Consider the following 11,648-nt stretch of genomic DNA (forward strand, 5'->3'; position numbering starts at 1 on the left):
GTAATATTCTTCGGGCAATGGACTTTATTGATGTTCGGGCCCTGTAGTATTCTATAATAAATCCAGCCTTATCCTGATGTATACTTTTTATAAGTTTTGCCTGTATCTATCATTTATAATATTTACACCAACTAACCAATTTATAGAATTAACCATCCCCCCCCTCCCTTATTTCGAGGTTGTATATCCATTTTCTTTCTCTCTATCGTCTTACTACACTAAAAATATTGCCATTACCTTATCGAGCATACAGAATTGAAGTGTATCAATGTTATTATTATTACGCTAAATATCTTCATATATTATTTTTGGTTTGGTCCAAACCTATTTAAATTATTTCCCCACTCATTCGACTTATCACCTATCCTTTTCTTATACCTTTAAGGTTAATTCCACATAATTAGCAGTCACATTTTAAGAGAATCAATGGTTATAAATATATATATGGTGAAATCAACAAAAAAAGTCGATTTTCAACCCGACTCCCTTCAATGTTTCTTAAATTAGTAAACTGTTTGGTAGTACATACTATGACTAAGAAAAAAAATAAATTTTACCTTCCAACACTGTTTACCCGCTAAGATATGGCCGTTTAGCGCGGAAAAATGGCATATTTTTGACAAAATGCACCTCATTTATTTTCAAATATCTCGAGTAATAATTAAGTTGAAAAATAATTTTTATTTTATTTTGTAGCTTAATAAAAGTTCTTTAAAATGATATAAAAGTAAATATGATGGACATTTTATTAATATCGAAAACCGGAAATGGCCATAGAAAAAAAAGGTATTTTTTTCAAAAATTTTTTTTGTATATAGATTCACACTGCTTTATATTTGTACAAAATCCTAGACTGGGATGAACATGGGTTTAGGAGTTATCACTCTTTATATGGCAAAAATTGAACAAATTTAACATTAATATCTTCATATTTTAATTTAATGAATAGTTATGAAATAATGTTAATTTAAAAATTATGTCTAAATGATAGGCCCTTACTTTTTTTTATAAAAAAATTTAGAGAGGTGGCTGGGATAAAGGTTTAAAACTTTAGTTAAATTTTATCTCGAAATTAAAATTACTTGACAAAATAATTTTAAATATTTAATTAGCATAAAATAATAAATTCAACAATAAATTTTCCCCCATATATTCAAAATTAAAAGAAAGGCTTAATATATTAATTGACGAGAATTCTAGATTATAAAACATTCAAACAATGAATAGCTTGATCGAACTACCCTCGAAACACTAACAAAACCCGCTGACGAATTGGTAGACTATTTAATTGAATATTTAACAATTTAATTCCTCATTTGTTTATAGCTTCACTGATCATTAATTTGAAACTTTTAAAAATCAATTTAAATGTTGGCAAATTCTTAGTTATTGTATACTTTTCAGAAAATTATGCATTTGTAATGTAGAACAATGCATAAGGATTAAATCAGGCCAATAATCAAGCCAGTATCAACTCTTATATTTTATTACCGTGAGAACAACATAATAAAAATGTAAATTTAGTGATTATATCAGGTTTAGAGCACAACGAATGTGCATGAAAATATTTTGGGTAAAGGCTGATTGCATTTTTTGAAACCGCACAAGTTATAAGTCCATGCGACATTTTGGGGGCCGGTACTAAACAGTTGGCAGCTCGAGCAAGCTTGCAACGTCCATATGAACATCACAAATTGACAACAATAGATTTATTTAACTATGCAAGAATAATATCCAAGTGGTAAATTATATATTTGTGAGCAATAATAAATATATGAACATAGAAAGTCATCTTGAAAGCAGATTTTTGAGAGCAAAGAGAATTTCTGGAACACAAAGACTTTTTCCCCTAGACGAAAACAGATCATAATTTATTAAAATTCCTTGGATGATTATAATATATATTTTAATTATAAATTTTTGATTGTATTATATGTAATGAAATTTGAAGCAAATAAAGTTATAAATATGTTTAAAATTATTTTGTCAAGTAACTTCTAGACAAAATTTAACTAAAGTGCTAAACAAAGCTCATTATTCCAGCCACTTCTCAAAAATTTTGATAAAGATAAAAAAAGTAAGGTCCTATCATTTAGACATAATTTTTAAATTAACATTATTTCATAACTATTCTTTATATTAAAATATGATATTAATGTTAAATTTGTTCAATTTTTGCCATATAAAGAGTGATAACTTCTAAACCCATGTTCATCCCAGTCTAGTATTTTGTTCAAATATAAAGCAGTGTGATATCTATCTATAGAAAAAATTTTTTGAAAAAAACCTCTTTTTTTTTCTATGGCCATTTGCGGTTTTACACATCCTGTTTTCGATATTAATATATGTCCATCATATTTATTCTTATGTCATTTTAGAGAACTTTTATTAAGCTACAAAATAAAATTTAAATTATTTTTCTAACTTAATAATTACTCGATATATTTGAAAATAAATGAGGTGGATTTTGTCAAAAATGTACCATTTTTCCGCGCTTTAAACGGCCATATCTTAGCGGGTAAACAGTGTTGGAAGGTAAAATTTCATTTTTTTTCTTAGTTATAGTATATACTACCAGTATACAAAATTTAAGAAAAATTGAAGGGGGTCTGGTTAAAACCTTGGTTGATTTGATATGGAATTCACCATATATAAATTTGATAAGATATACTACCAATATTGTAAGTTAAAATGAATGTATACTATACATATGAGCTATTTATCACATTTTATTGAATCGGATTGAATTATTTAACAGTGATTAAAAAATATATATTTTGTTATATAAAATAATAAATATCAATATTTTGTTTGTAAAGATACAATATAATAATTGTACAATAATAAAGTGAAAACATTTATTTCTCTATGGCTTCAAAATTTCCGTCATTATTATTTTTAAACATTTTTTAAATTTAAAAAAAATTTATAACCATGAGGCAGCTTAAGAGCTTAAAAATTGATCGAAAAGAATAATAAAATCACAGGGTTTTCAAGTATAATAATATTATATACAATAAATATGCATGCATAATTGGACCCGGAAATATAAAATTCAAGATTATAATATGCAAATCAATATTAATAATGCCATTATCCCCTCCCCACCCCAAATTTTTTTTTTGGCTAACTATAAAATTCGATTGTATTCTGGACATGATTTTAGCCGAAAACATAATCAAAATTTTTAGATACCACATTTGGTCATGCGAAAGTGAAAGGAAGGAGTAAAAGATAAGTTAAAAACAGATTGCCGATTCTCAATCTTACGTTTAACTTGTTTTAATGATTGGAGTTTTATTTTTAACGAATTGTTATTATCAATTTCAAACCATTTATTTTAAATTCCTTAGAAAATTAAAACTCTTAATAAAATGAATAAAAACATTATTTAGCTGTTTTTTTAACAATATATTTTGATTAAAAGGGCTCAAAAAAAGAAATCTAACAACCTAGCATTTATTTTACAATTCAAGTCATATCGATACTATGACTCTTTAATTTATGTATCTTATCATATCATAATTCGTCCCTAAAATGTTGCAGATACGGTTTCAAATCCTCCCTCTTCTCCAATGGCATGCATTTAGATGGCGTTAAAAATTCCATGTGATATTCGCATCTGCTCGGCTCGGAAACTGATACGAGCTTGTTAGAATCCCCGCACAACAATTTGACCTTATATAAATTAAGAGAAGATAAAAAATGAGTTAATATGATTTTAAAACATGATCAAGATTTTAAATGAACAAAATATTGACATGGAGGTTGGCATCTATATCAATATTTTTAATTTTTTTTAAATACTAATAGCTAGTATTGTTAAACGGCTCGTTTTTGAGCAGATTTTTAAAAACGACTAACTCAATATTTCATCTAGAATAATATTAGGCAAGCCTGAAGATTTTGTTTGCAGAAAGAACAACGGTTTGGACATCTATTAGCGAAATCTCGAGGCTTAGGCAATATATTCCTGGCGAAAATATTGAGCGTTTTTAAAAATCGCCTCAAAACGAGCCGTTTAACAACACTACAATAGCCAATACCAAATTTAATTAATTCTTATATTTTTTGGGGGGATAGTTATTTTAAAAAAATTTTGCGCGTAATTTTATTTTCCTTCATATCATAAATTTTCAATTATTTTCTTTATATATTTTATTTCGTAATGTGAACATTGATTGTTCCATGTATATTGAAAACGGCTAACTCAATATTTTAGCCAGAAAAATAATGCATAAGCCTCAAGATTTCACTAATAGACGTCCAAACCATTGTGCCACCTGTGGACATAATCTTTAGGCTTACGTAATATTTTTGTGGATAAAACATTGAGTTAGCCGTTATTATAAATGGGCTCAAGAGCCGTTTAACAACAACGTTATTAATGTAGAAAAAAATCCTCACCTCCTTACTGACATTGCTGAAAATCAATTATTATTTTTTTTAGGCCCGGCCCGGATATATTTTAAAAAAGGCTCGTGTACCCGGGCCGGGCTTGGAGATCCCTGATAATTTTAAAGGCCTACCATTGTGCTATATAAAGAAATTCAAATGATGCTTCTAGTTCAATTATATCCAAAATGAAAGGGAGTGCATTTTGCCAAAAAGTAACCATTTTTTCGACATTTAGAGGACCACATCTCAACGTCTGTATGGATTTGGAGGAGAAAGTTTTAATTCTCTCTTGGTTATAATGTACACAAACTCTAGTAAAAAATTTTAGAAAAATCTGAGGGTCGGCTAGAAAACTCGTATTGATTTATCAAAGATATCACCATATATTTCTGCAAAGATAGAGGCAAATAAATAAATTAAGAACAGGCCAAACAAAATTATGTATGTAATCCAACCCCCAAAAATATATCTTTAATTATTTTTAGCCAGTTTTGCAAACCACTATTGTATGATGATACTTATATAAACAGGCACAATTCAGTTGAAAATGATCCATAACGATTTTTAAAAAAAATCCTCAATTCATTTATAGTATAAAAAGTCCCATTTTTTATTTAGTGTTTCCTGTGAATTCAAATTTAATTATAATCTTAATTTTTTTTGTTAAAAACTTTGGTAGATCTATTAGGGCCATTCCAGCATTGCTGACCACCCGAGAATAGCATGTAACCATATCTGTCGTTATTTTCGTCCGTCTCAAAACTGTTCCAATTTCTATTAAAAATAAAAATTAAACAAGAATAAGCAATACATTTTTGCGCATTTTAAACCATCAACTATATATTATTGTTAATATATATATGTGTATAAAAGATTAAAACTCCCCAAAAGGGTGTTCTAGCTGCTTTTAGGAATAAAACGCCTCTTACTATTAGTTAAAAACAAATATTAAATTAGGTAGGATGCAACGATGCAATTATACTAGAATAAATAAATATTATGAATAAAATAGGTTTTATCATCAAATCTGTAAGAGATTTCACAAGGAATACAGGATAGATCAAAAGAATATACACCAGTAATACCTCTTTAATTTGGGACTTTTTTTAATCCAACTTAAATAATCGCCCAATTTAATCGAGACTTTTTACTTCCCAAATAGTAGTTAACGGGGATTTGTTTGGCACTCAAAATTTTAGTCAAATCAGGGAGTTGCCCAAATCCGCGAAGAACCCACATTAGACAAGTTTCATTTTATCATACTCTGCACAGAGAAAAAAAAGGTTTAACTTTGCCTCCATTTTTAAATTAAAACAAATGCCATTTTTTTTTAAAAAAAATTCCGGTCTTATTTGACCATTGGAAAGGGTCGGTTCGGTCGACAACCCGGTCCAAGGGTAGCTTCGATCTGAATGAAGACCGATTAAAAAGGAAAAAGTTTATCACGAATTGCTTTTTAATTATTGTACATGAACACGTAAAAGATGATTATCTAATACCAAACACCTTTTAATATCTCATTTCATCGTTCACTTTTTATATTATTCCGTTTCAACCATTAGTCAAGTAAATTTAGGTGCGTGACTGAATTTATTAGGTATCGTATTGTATTTTTATTATTGGAAATTGAAATTGTATAAGAAGATAATATTAATGAATCACACTCTTCGGGGGGGGGGGGGAATAACTATTGATTTAGAAAATAGTATTTGGAGTAAAACATTTCTAAATATTATGCAGTTGTATTGTTACAATATAATAAAAATGGTTTGATGATATAATTAAAATATTGCTAATTTAACACATTTCATTTTTAATATATTTAATGCAAGAATAAAACTTTTATACTTATCTTTAAAAAAAACATTTTCTGGATAGGACCGGAATGTCGGCCCCAAGGTCTGGTCTCACCTAACTTAACGGTCCTTTCTTATTCTAGAAAAAGGGACATGACCGTTGCAAACACTACCTTCATACACGACGTACCCACTAAGGAAGAAAGTTTCATTAAAGCAACTCAAATCAGGTTCAACATATTGTTATCATCATCTCAAACAATTTATAGTATTATTTTTTTTTCCTTCAAAATTTTAATAAAATATTAGTTCCTGCCCTTTTTCTCAATAGGTTAACCTTCTCTTCTCCACCTTTCCTTTCATCGGCTTTTTTTTTCTCTTAAAAATAATCATTTCATTCATACAACAAAATTTTTTAAGAAATTTACCCCATGCTGGTTTGAGATCCGGAGGAAATGGATTTCTGAACGGCATCTTTAAAAGGGCAGAGTATGTACACATATTCATTTCTGTCGTCCTTGTATTCAAAACAGTGGTTCATTAGCACTGAAAACTCCGTTTCCGGTCCAGTGTCCATTTCATCCATTCTTTTCAAGTGTCTTGGTAGGGAGGGGGGATTATTTTAAAAAATATATATTTCGTCAATAAAAATAAATGATTACGGTTATAAATATAAATTTTTGAATCGTGAATTCAGCATAACAAGGTAAATGTTTGAAAAGCATAAAATTTTAGGAAATATACAAAATTTTTCGGTCGTGGTGCAAATGTTTAACAAAATTTCCCGCCAAAAAATGATGGACAAAATTTTTTGTAATCAAAATTAAAATAACCCCTTATAAATGTAAACTCTTTATTAATAAAATAGAATTTAATTTGTAAAATAATGTACATAGATTATATATAAAATTAATATGGCATTGAATCAGGAATTGGAACGTACATTTCATCGTAATTCATTAAAATCGTTTTCATCATTTTCGTGCCAAAATATTTAAAATATATAATAGGTTTTTATACCATAGATGCACAAGTTTAAACTAATCAAGGTGCGGTTAAAAAATTTTTTTGTCATTTTATTCTATTAAATAATTTTACATACATAAAAAATAAATAAAATTATATTATTGATTATATTTTAGCTTTATTTCCCAATAAATATAAATTATTTTTTCGTATTAGCATGGTATATCGGCTGATATCGTGTTAGTTATTGATGCATCTCTGGTTTAAACAAATCAATTAAAATTACGAGTATTCTTTATCCAAGTTGGAGTGCTTGGCAGATAATTCGGAAAACTCTCTTCTGAGATTTTGTGCTTCTAGAAGGATCGGATATTCAAAATTATACATTAAATTATAATTTTATTTTGTAAAAAAATCTTTCTCTTCGCTTAATTATTCCCCCCCCCCTTTTATCACTATTTAGGTTCATTTTAACCTTTTAAAAGCGCCTTCGTGTTTTCGTCGTAAGGTAAAATGGAAGGTTCCTCACCATCTAATACTTCGTTTTCTTCATATTCGTTCTTGGCTGTATGCACCTCTTCCGAATTTTTGTCTCTGGGATAAATGTCCTCTTCCTCGTCGTCATCATCGTCGCCACGGCCGCCTTCATTTTCGAGACTTTGATGGTCGTCCATCTCAATCTCACCTCCATCTTCCTTCAAATGCGGGTGTTCCTGTGGGTGATCCGGATAATTTACATCCTCGGGATGTAAATGTTGTTCCTCCTATATTATGTAAAAAAAGAATCATAGAATATTATTTGTCCCAATGGCAAAAACTATTAAAACTATAAATTTTCCCAATTGATAACTTACTTGTTGGATAGGTTCCGTCACGTGATCGTTAATAATTTCGGGAGAATTTATTTGAGTTTGGGCTGGAGGTTCAGTGTGGGTCAACTGAAAATAAATAAATATGAGACAAAAATAAAGTGAGTTAATTAAAATAAATTTCAAAAAAGAAGAAAAATTAAACAGGCTAGGTAGAACATGCAGAAATCACCTAAAATCGATTGGCTAATAAATGATTAGAAAAAAAACTTCATAAGAATGCGGATGACATTTGTAGAGACGTTGTGAAAAATGTTCGTAAAATTGATGGGCATCCATTTCGAATCGTTTCATATTTTCGAAAACCGACTATCCAAAAATAAATATTTTTAATGGTTAGAATGATTAAAAAATAGTATCATGATAATCACGTGACTTAGATTTTCCAATCACTGTTTATTATCTCCCCCCCCCCTATTTTTTTGTAAACAAAAAAGGAGAATAATTCTTTCTTTACATTCAAGTCATTGCGATCGACCACGCTATCAGAATTATAATCACATTCGTCAACGTTCACTTGAAGTTCTGTATCATTTCGGTTATTCAAGGTTTCGTCTTTGGGTTCGGTCGGGACATCTTGCTGCTGAGTTAGTAAAGGGAGCAAGTTAGAAGCGAGTTCGTGATCTTGCAAACTATGAACGATAGTTTATTTTGTGTACATAAATTTTTAATTATTTTTTCCCCTACTTAAAACGATTTTTGATAATAGAAATATCCCATTTATTCTCAATAATATTGTTAGAGCCATGCACCAATAATTAAGCCATTACATAGTAACTTTACAATTTACTATATATTTTTTAAAAAAAATTTCTTAATTTTATCTATTGAAAAACATGCCCAAAATTTAGGTCTTGTATTGAATTATCACAAACAAAAAGCCCTAGTAACAATTGTAACAGCTTTGAGATAATGAACAGAAGTCCATCCCCTAGATAGTAACCTATTTTTACAAAAATGAGTATTACTATGTACTGTACATAACCTAAAAGAAAGGCAATAAGTCAGCCCAAACCCAAGGTTGAGGCCTAATTTTTTTTACATGTTCTATCAAGCCTCAGACTTTAAAAAAATACCAAAAATAATGTATTCTCATATTTTATGATACAAAATGATAAATATCTGTGATATGAACAAAGTGACTAATAATTTTTTATTTCTTATAACTTCATAAAAATATGTTTTATATATTTCCATTAAAATTGTGTTGATGTTAGACTTATTAAATAAAATTATTGGAACCAGGTTAAATATTAAATTTTCAGTGAATGGGATGTAGAATGGATAGTTTCACTTTCAGGAAGGTAATTAAATTATATAATGGGAATGGTGATCTCAAAAGAGGAATATCTAAATCTTTTATAAATTAATACATAATTATTATAAATATATACAAACAGGCCTTATAAATATCTGGGTTGGGGCTAAAAAAAATTTTTTTTAAACATCCAGGCCAGGCTAAATATTTTAAATGGACATTATTATCTATAAAAATTAACAATTAATAAAAAAAATTTTTAATAATCTGGGCCAAATCAGGCCTGAAAATATAAAACCTGACTTGGTCAATTTATTTTAAAAAAAACCAAAGTTCAGCCATTCAAAAGGTACCTCAGTAGATCTTTGATTATTACCCATCATTTCCTATAATTATTGTGTGATTCTAAGAATTAAGATTATATATATATAAAAAAAATTTAAATCATATTTGAAATAATTTTAACTGTTATTATAAAATTAATTTTATATAAGTTTTTAATTCCAATGGATAATATTGTTAGCAATGAAGAGGTCTTAATTAATTCTAAACACACAATGTAAAAATTTATATAATATATAGGTCAGACCAATATTAAGATGACCTATTTATGGCACCAGATTGGCAGCTAATTATTTTATGCATAGGTAACAAACAATAACCAAAATATCTAATTTGTAAAAATAAATTATACATACATGCCATTCTTATTGGTATCCAACTTTTCAAATAGCTCTGCACTTTTCTTCTTCGCTTCTTTGATTTTCATTTGTTCTTTAATTTCTGTAAGAAACAAAGAAATTTTTGAAAAATATGTGAAAACTTATTCCTTTTTTTCAAGTTAGAAATTAAAATGATTTTACACAATCTTTTCTTTTTGTTAAAATAAATATATATAATAATAACCATTCAACATTTTCATGTACTCATCTTTAGCTTGTTTTTCTTTAACTTCCAATGCAATTTTCAAACCTATTATACAATTTTTTTTATATAAATTATGATGAAAAGTTTAAACATTTTTTTTAAAAAAATAGATGTTACCTTCTATTTTGGTAAATTCTTCCTTAAGTATAGCTCTTTCTCTAGCTACTTGATTCAATTTTTCCTTTTATATAAAGCATTGAGAAATAGATAATATAATTATTATTTTTAAAAAATTGTTTAGCAAATCAATTATAAAGGTAATAAATGAATTTTACAAATGCAATATAAAATCTTAACTTGTCTTTGGTGTTTTAGAGCTAGACCATTTTTGATGTCTTCTGCTCTTATTTTTAAACCAATTTCATTGATTTGAATTTGATTCTTTAAATGTGCCACATAAACTTGGCCTTCTTCTCTAAAATCAATTTTGTTAAAATATTTTTTTTTATAGTTTATTTATTCTTGTTTTAAAATTTTAAAGTATATCGATTAAAACAGTATAAACCTACAAGTATTATTGCATTTGGTATCCAGTAAATGCTCATCAGATCCATCACAGCAATCTTAAATTTATAGGAATTATACCATAATTTTATTCATATATTACCACAAATTCCATCATTGACCCAACTGGAAAATATTGATTTGCCTATGAACCCTTTATTGTCACAATGGAATTGACCATTTCTGCAAGCTGATGTACCTATATAATATTATATTAAATTTGTCTATTAAGTTCAATATTCATAATTACCAGGTTCATCACTTCCATCTTTGCAATCGCAATAATCATCATTAACAAATTTATAGGGTATTTGAAAGGAATCAGTAAAACAATAAAAATACCCATCTTTATTTGCATACAAATGACTTCCTAAAAGATATTTCCAAATATAAATTAGATATATAAAGATTTTTAAAACTTTCGACAGATACACCAATAGGTCTTGTTAAGGATTGAGATTTAACTACATAGAATAAACTGAATAAATATAGAGGTATTTCAAAAAAAAATTTGGTAAACATCGCTGAAGCACGATGCAATTATTAAACAATCCACGTGTAAATTTTTTTTACTAAATAATTTAAGTAATAGATTGAAACATTGTCTATAGGTGAGAGAAAAAATAGAGGTAATATGCTTGTAAATTACCCCTCTACCCTCTCTTGTAACTTAGTGTATTTTTATTTAACATATTAATTTAAATACAAGATAATTATTTAATTGAACTACCTGTTCTAAAGACGAAACGTTACATACTATTAATTTAACATAACATAGGCAGAGCCATTTGGGGAGGGAGAAAGAATAATAAATTTCTCCATCTACTTCAAAAATTACATGTTCTCGTAAATATTATAATAAGTTGATAAAAAATTTCCCCTACAATTACACCCCCCCCCCTTCGTCCAAATATTTAATAATTTTTTTAA

At 27.9% G+C, this 11,648-nt stretch overlaps 1 protein-coding gene across 1 annotated transcript; it reads right to left on the minus strand.

Moving 5' to 3' along the window:
- Positions 1-2,870: 2,870 nt before the first annotated feature.
- Positions 2,871-11,277, minus strand: LOC135928186 (glucosidase 2 subunit beta-like). The gene is made up of 16 exons (XM_065464568.1): positions 11,138-11,277; positions 10,969-11,088; positions 10,822-10,917; positions 10,720-10,777; positions 10,512-10,629; positions 10,332-10,395; positions 10,194-10,259; positions 9,986-10,070; positions 8,487-8,661; positions 8,240-8,338; positions 8,015-8,098; positions 7,636-7,924; positions 7,447-7,516; positions 6,623-6,793; positions 5,070-5,172; positions 2,871-3,678 (listed from the first exon to the last, which is right to left on the minus strand). Exons 1-16 carry the CDS (start codon positions 11,238-11,240, stop codon positions 3,520-3,522), a joined length of 1,860 nt encoding a protein of 619 aa, XP_065320640.1. The 5' UTR covers positions 11,241-11,277; the 3' UTR covers positions 2,871-3,519.
- Positions 11,278-11,648: the final 371 nt, after the last annotated feature.

The sequence above is a fragment of the Gordionus sp. m RMFG-2023 genome, chromosome 4 (assembly GCF_954871325.1).
Source record: "Gordionus sp. m RMFG-2023 chromosome 4, tfGorSpeb1-WG-v2, whole genome shotgun sequence".
Classification (NCBI taxonomy): Eukaryota; Metazoa; Nematomorpha; class Gordioida; order Chordodea; family Parachordodidae; genus Gordionus; species Gordionus sp. m RMFG-2023.

Bases quoted from the DNA above. Each gene is read 5' to 3' on its own strand.
- LOC135928186 (XM_065464568.1), bottom strand. From the start codon at position 11,240: ATGTTTACCAAATTTTTTTTTGAAATACCTCTATATTTATTCAGTTTA. The intron at 10,260-10,331 runs GTAACATCTATT...ATTGTATAATAG, and splicing joins AGAATTTACCAAAATAGAAG to GTTTGAAAATTGCATTGGAA. The intron at 6,794-7,446 runs GTAATTTTAATT...CTCCCTACCAAG, and splicing joins AACTTGGATAAAGAATACTC to ACACTTGAAAAGAATGGATG.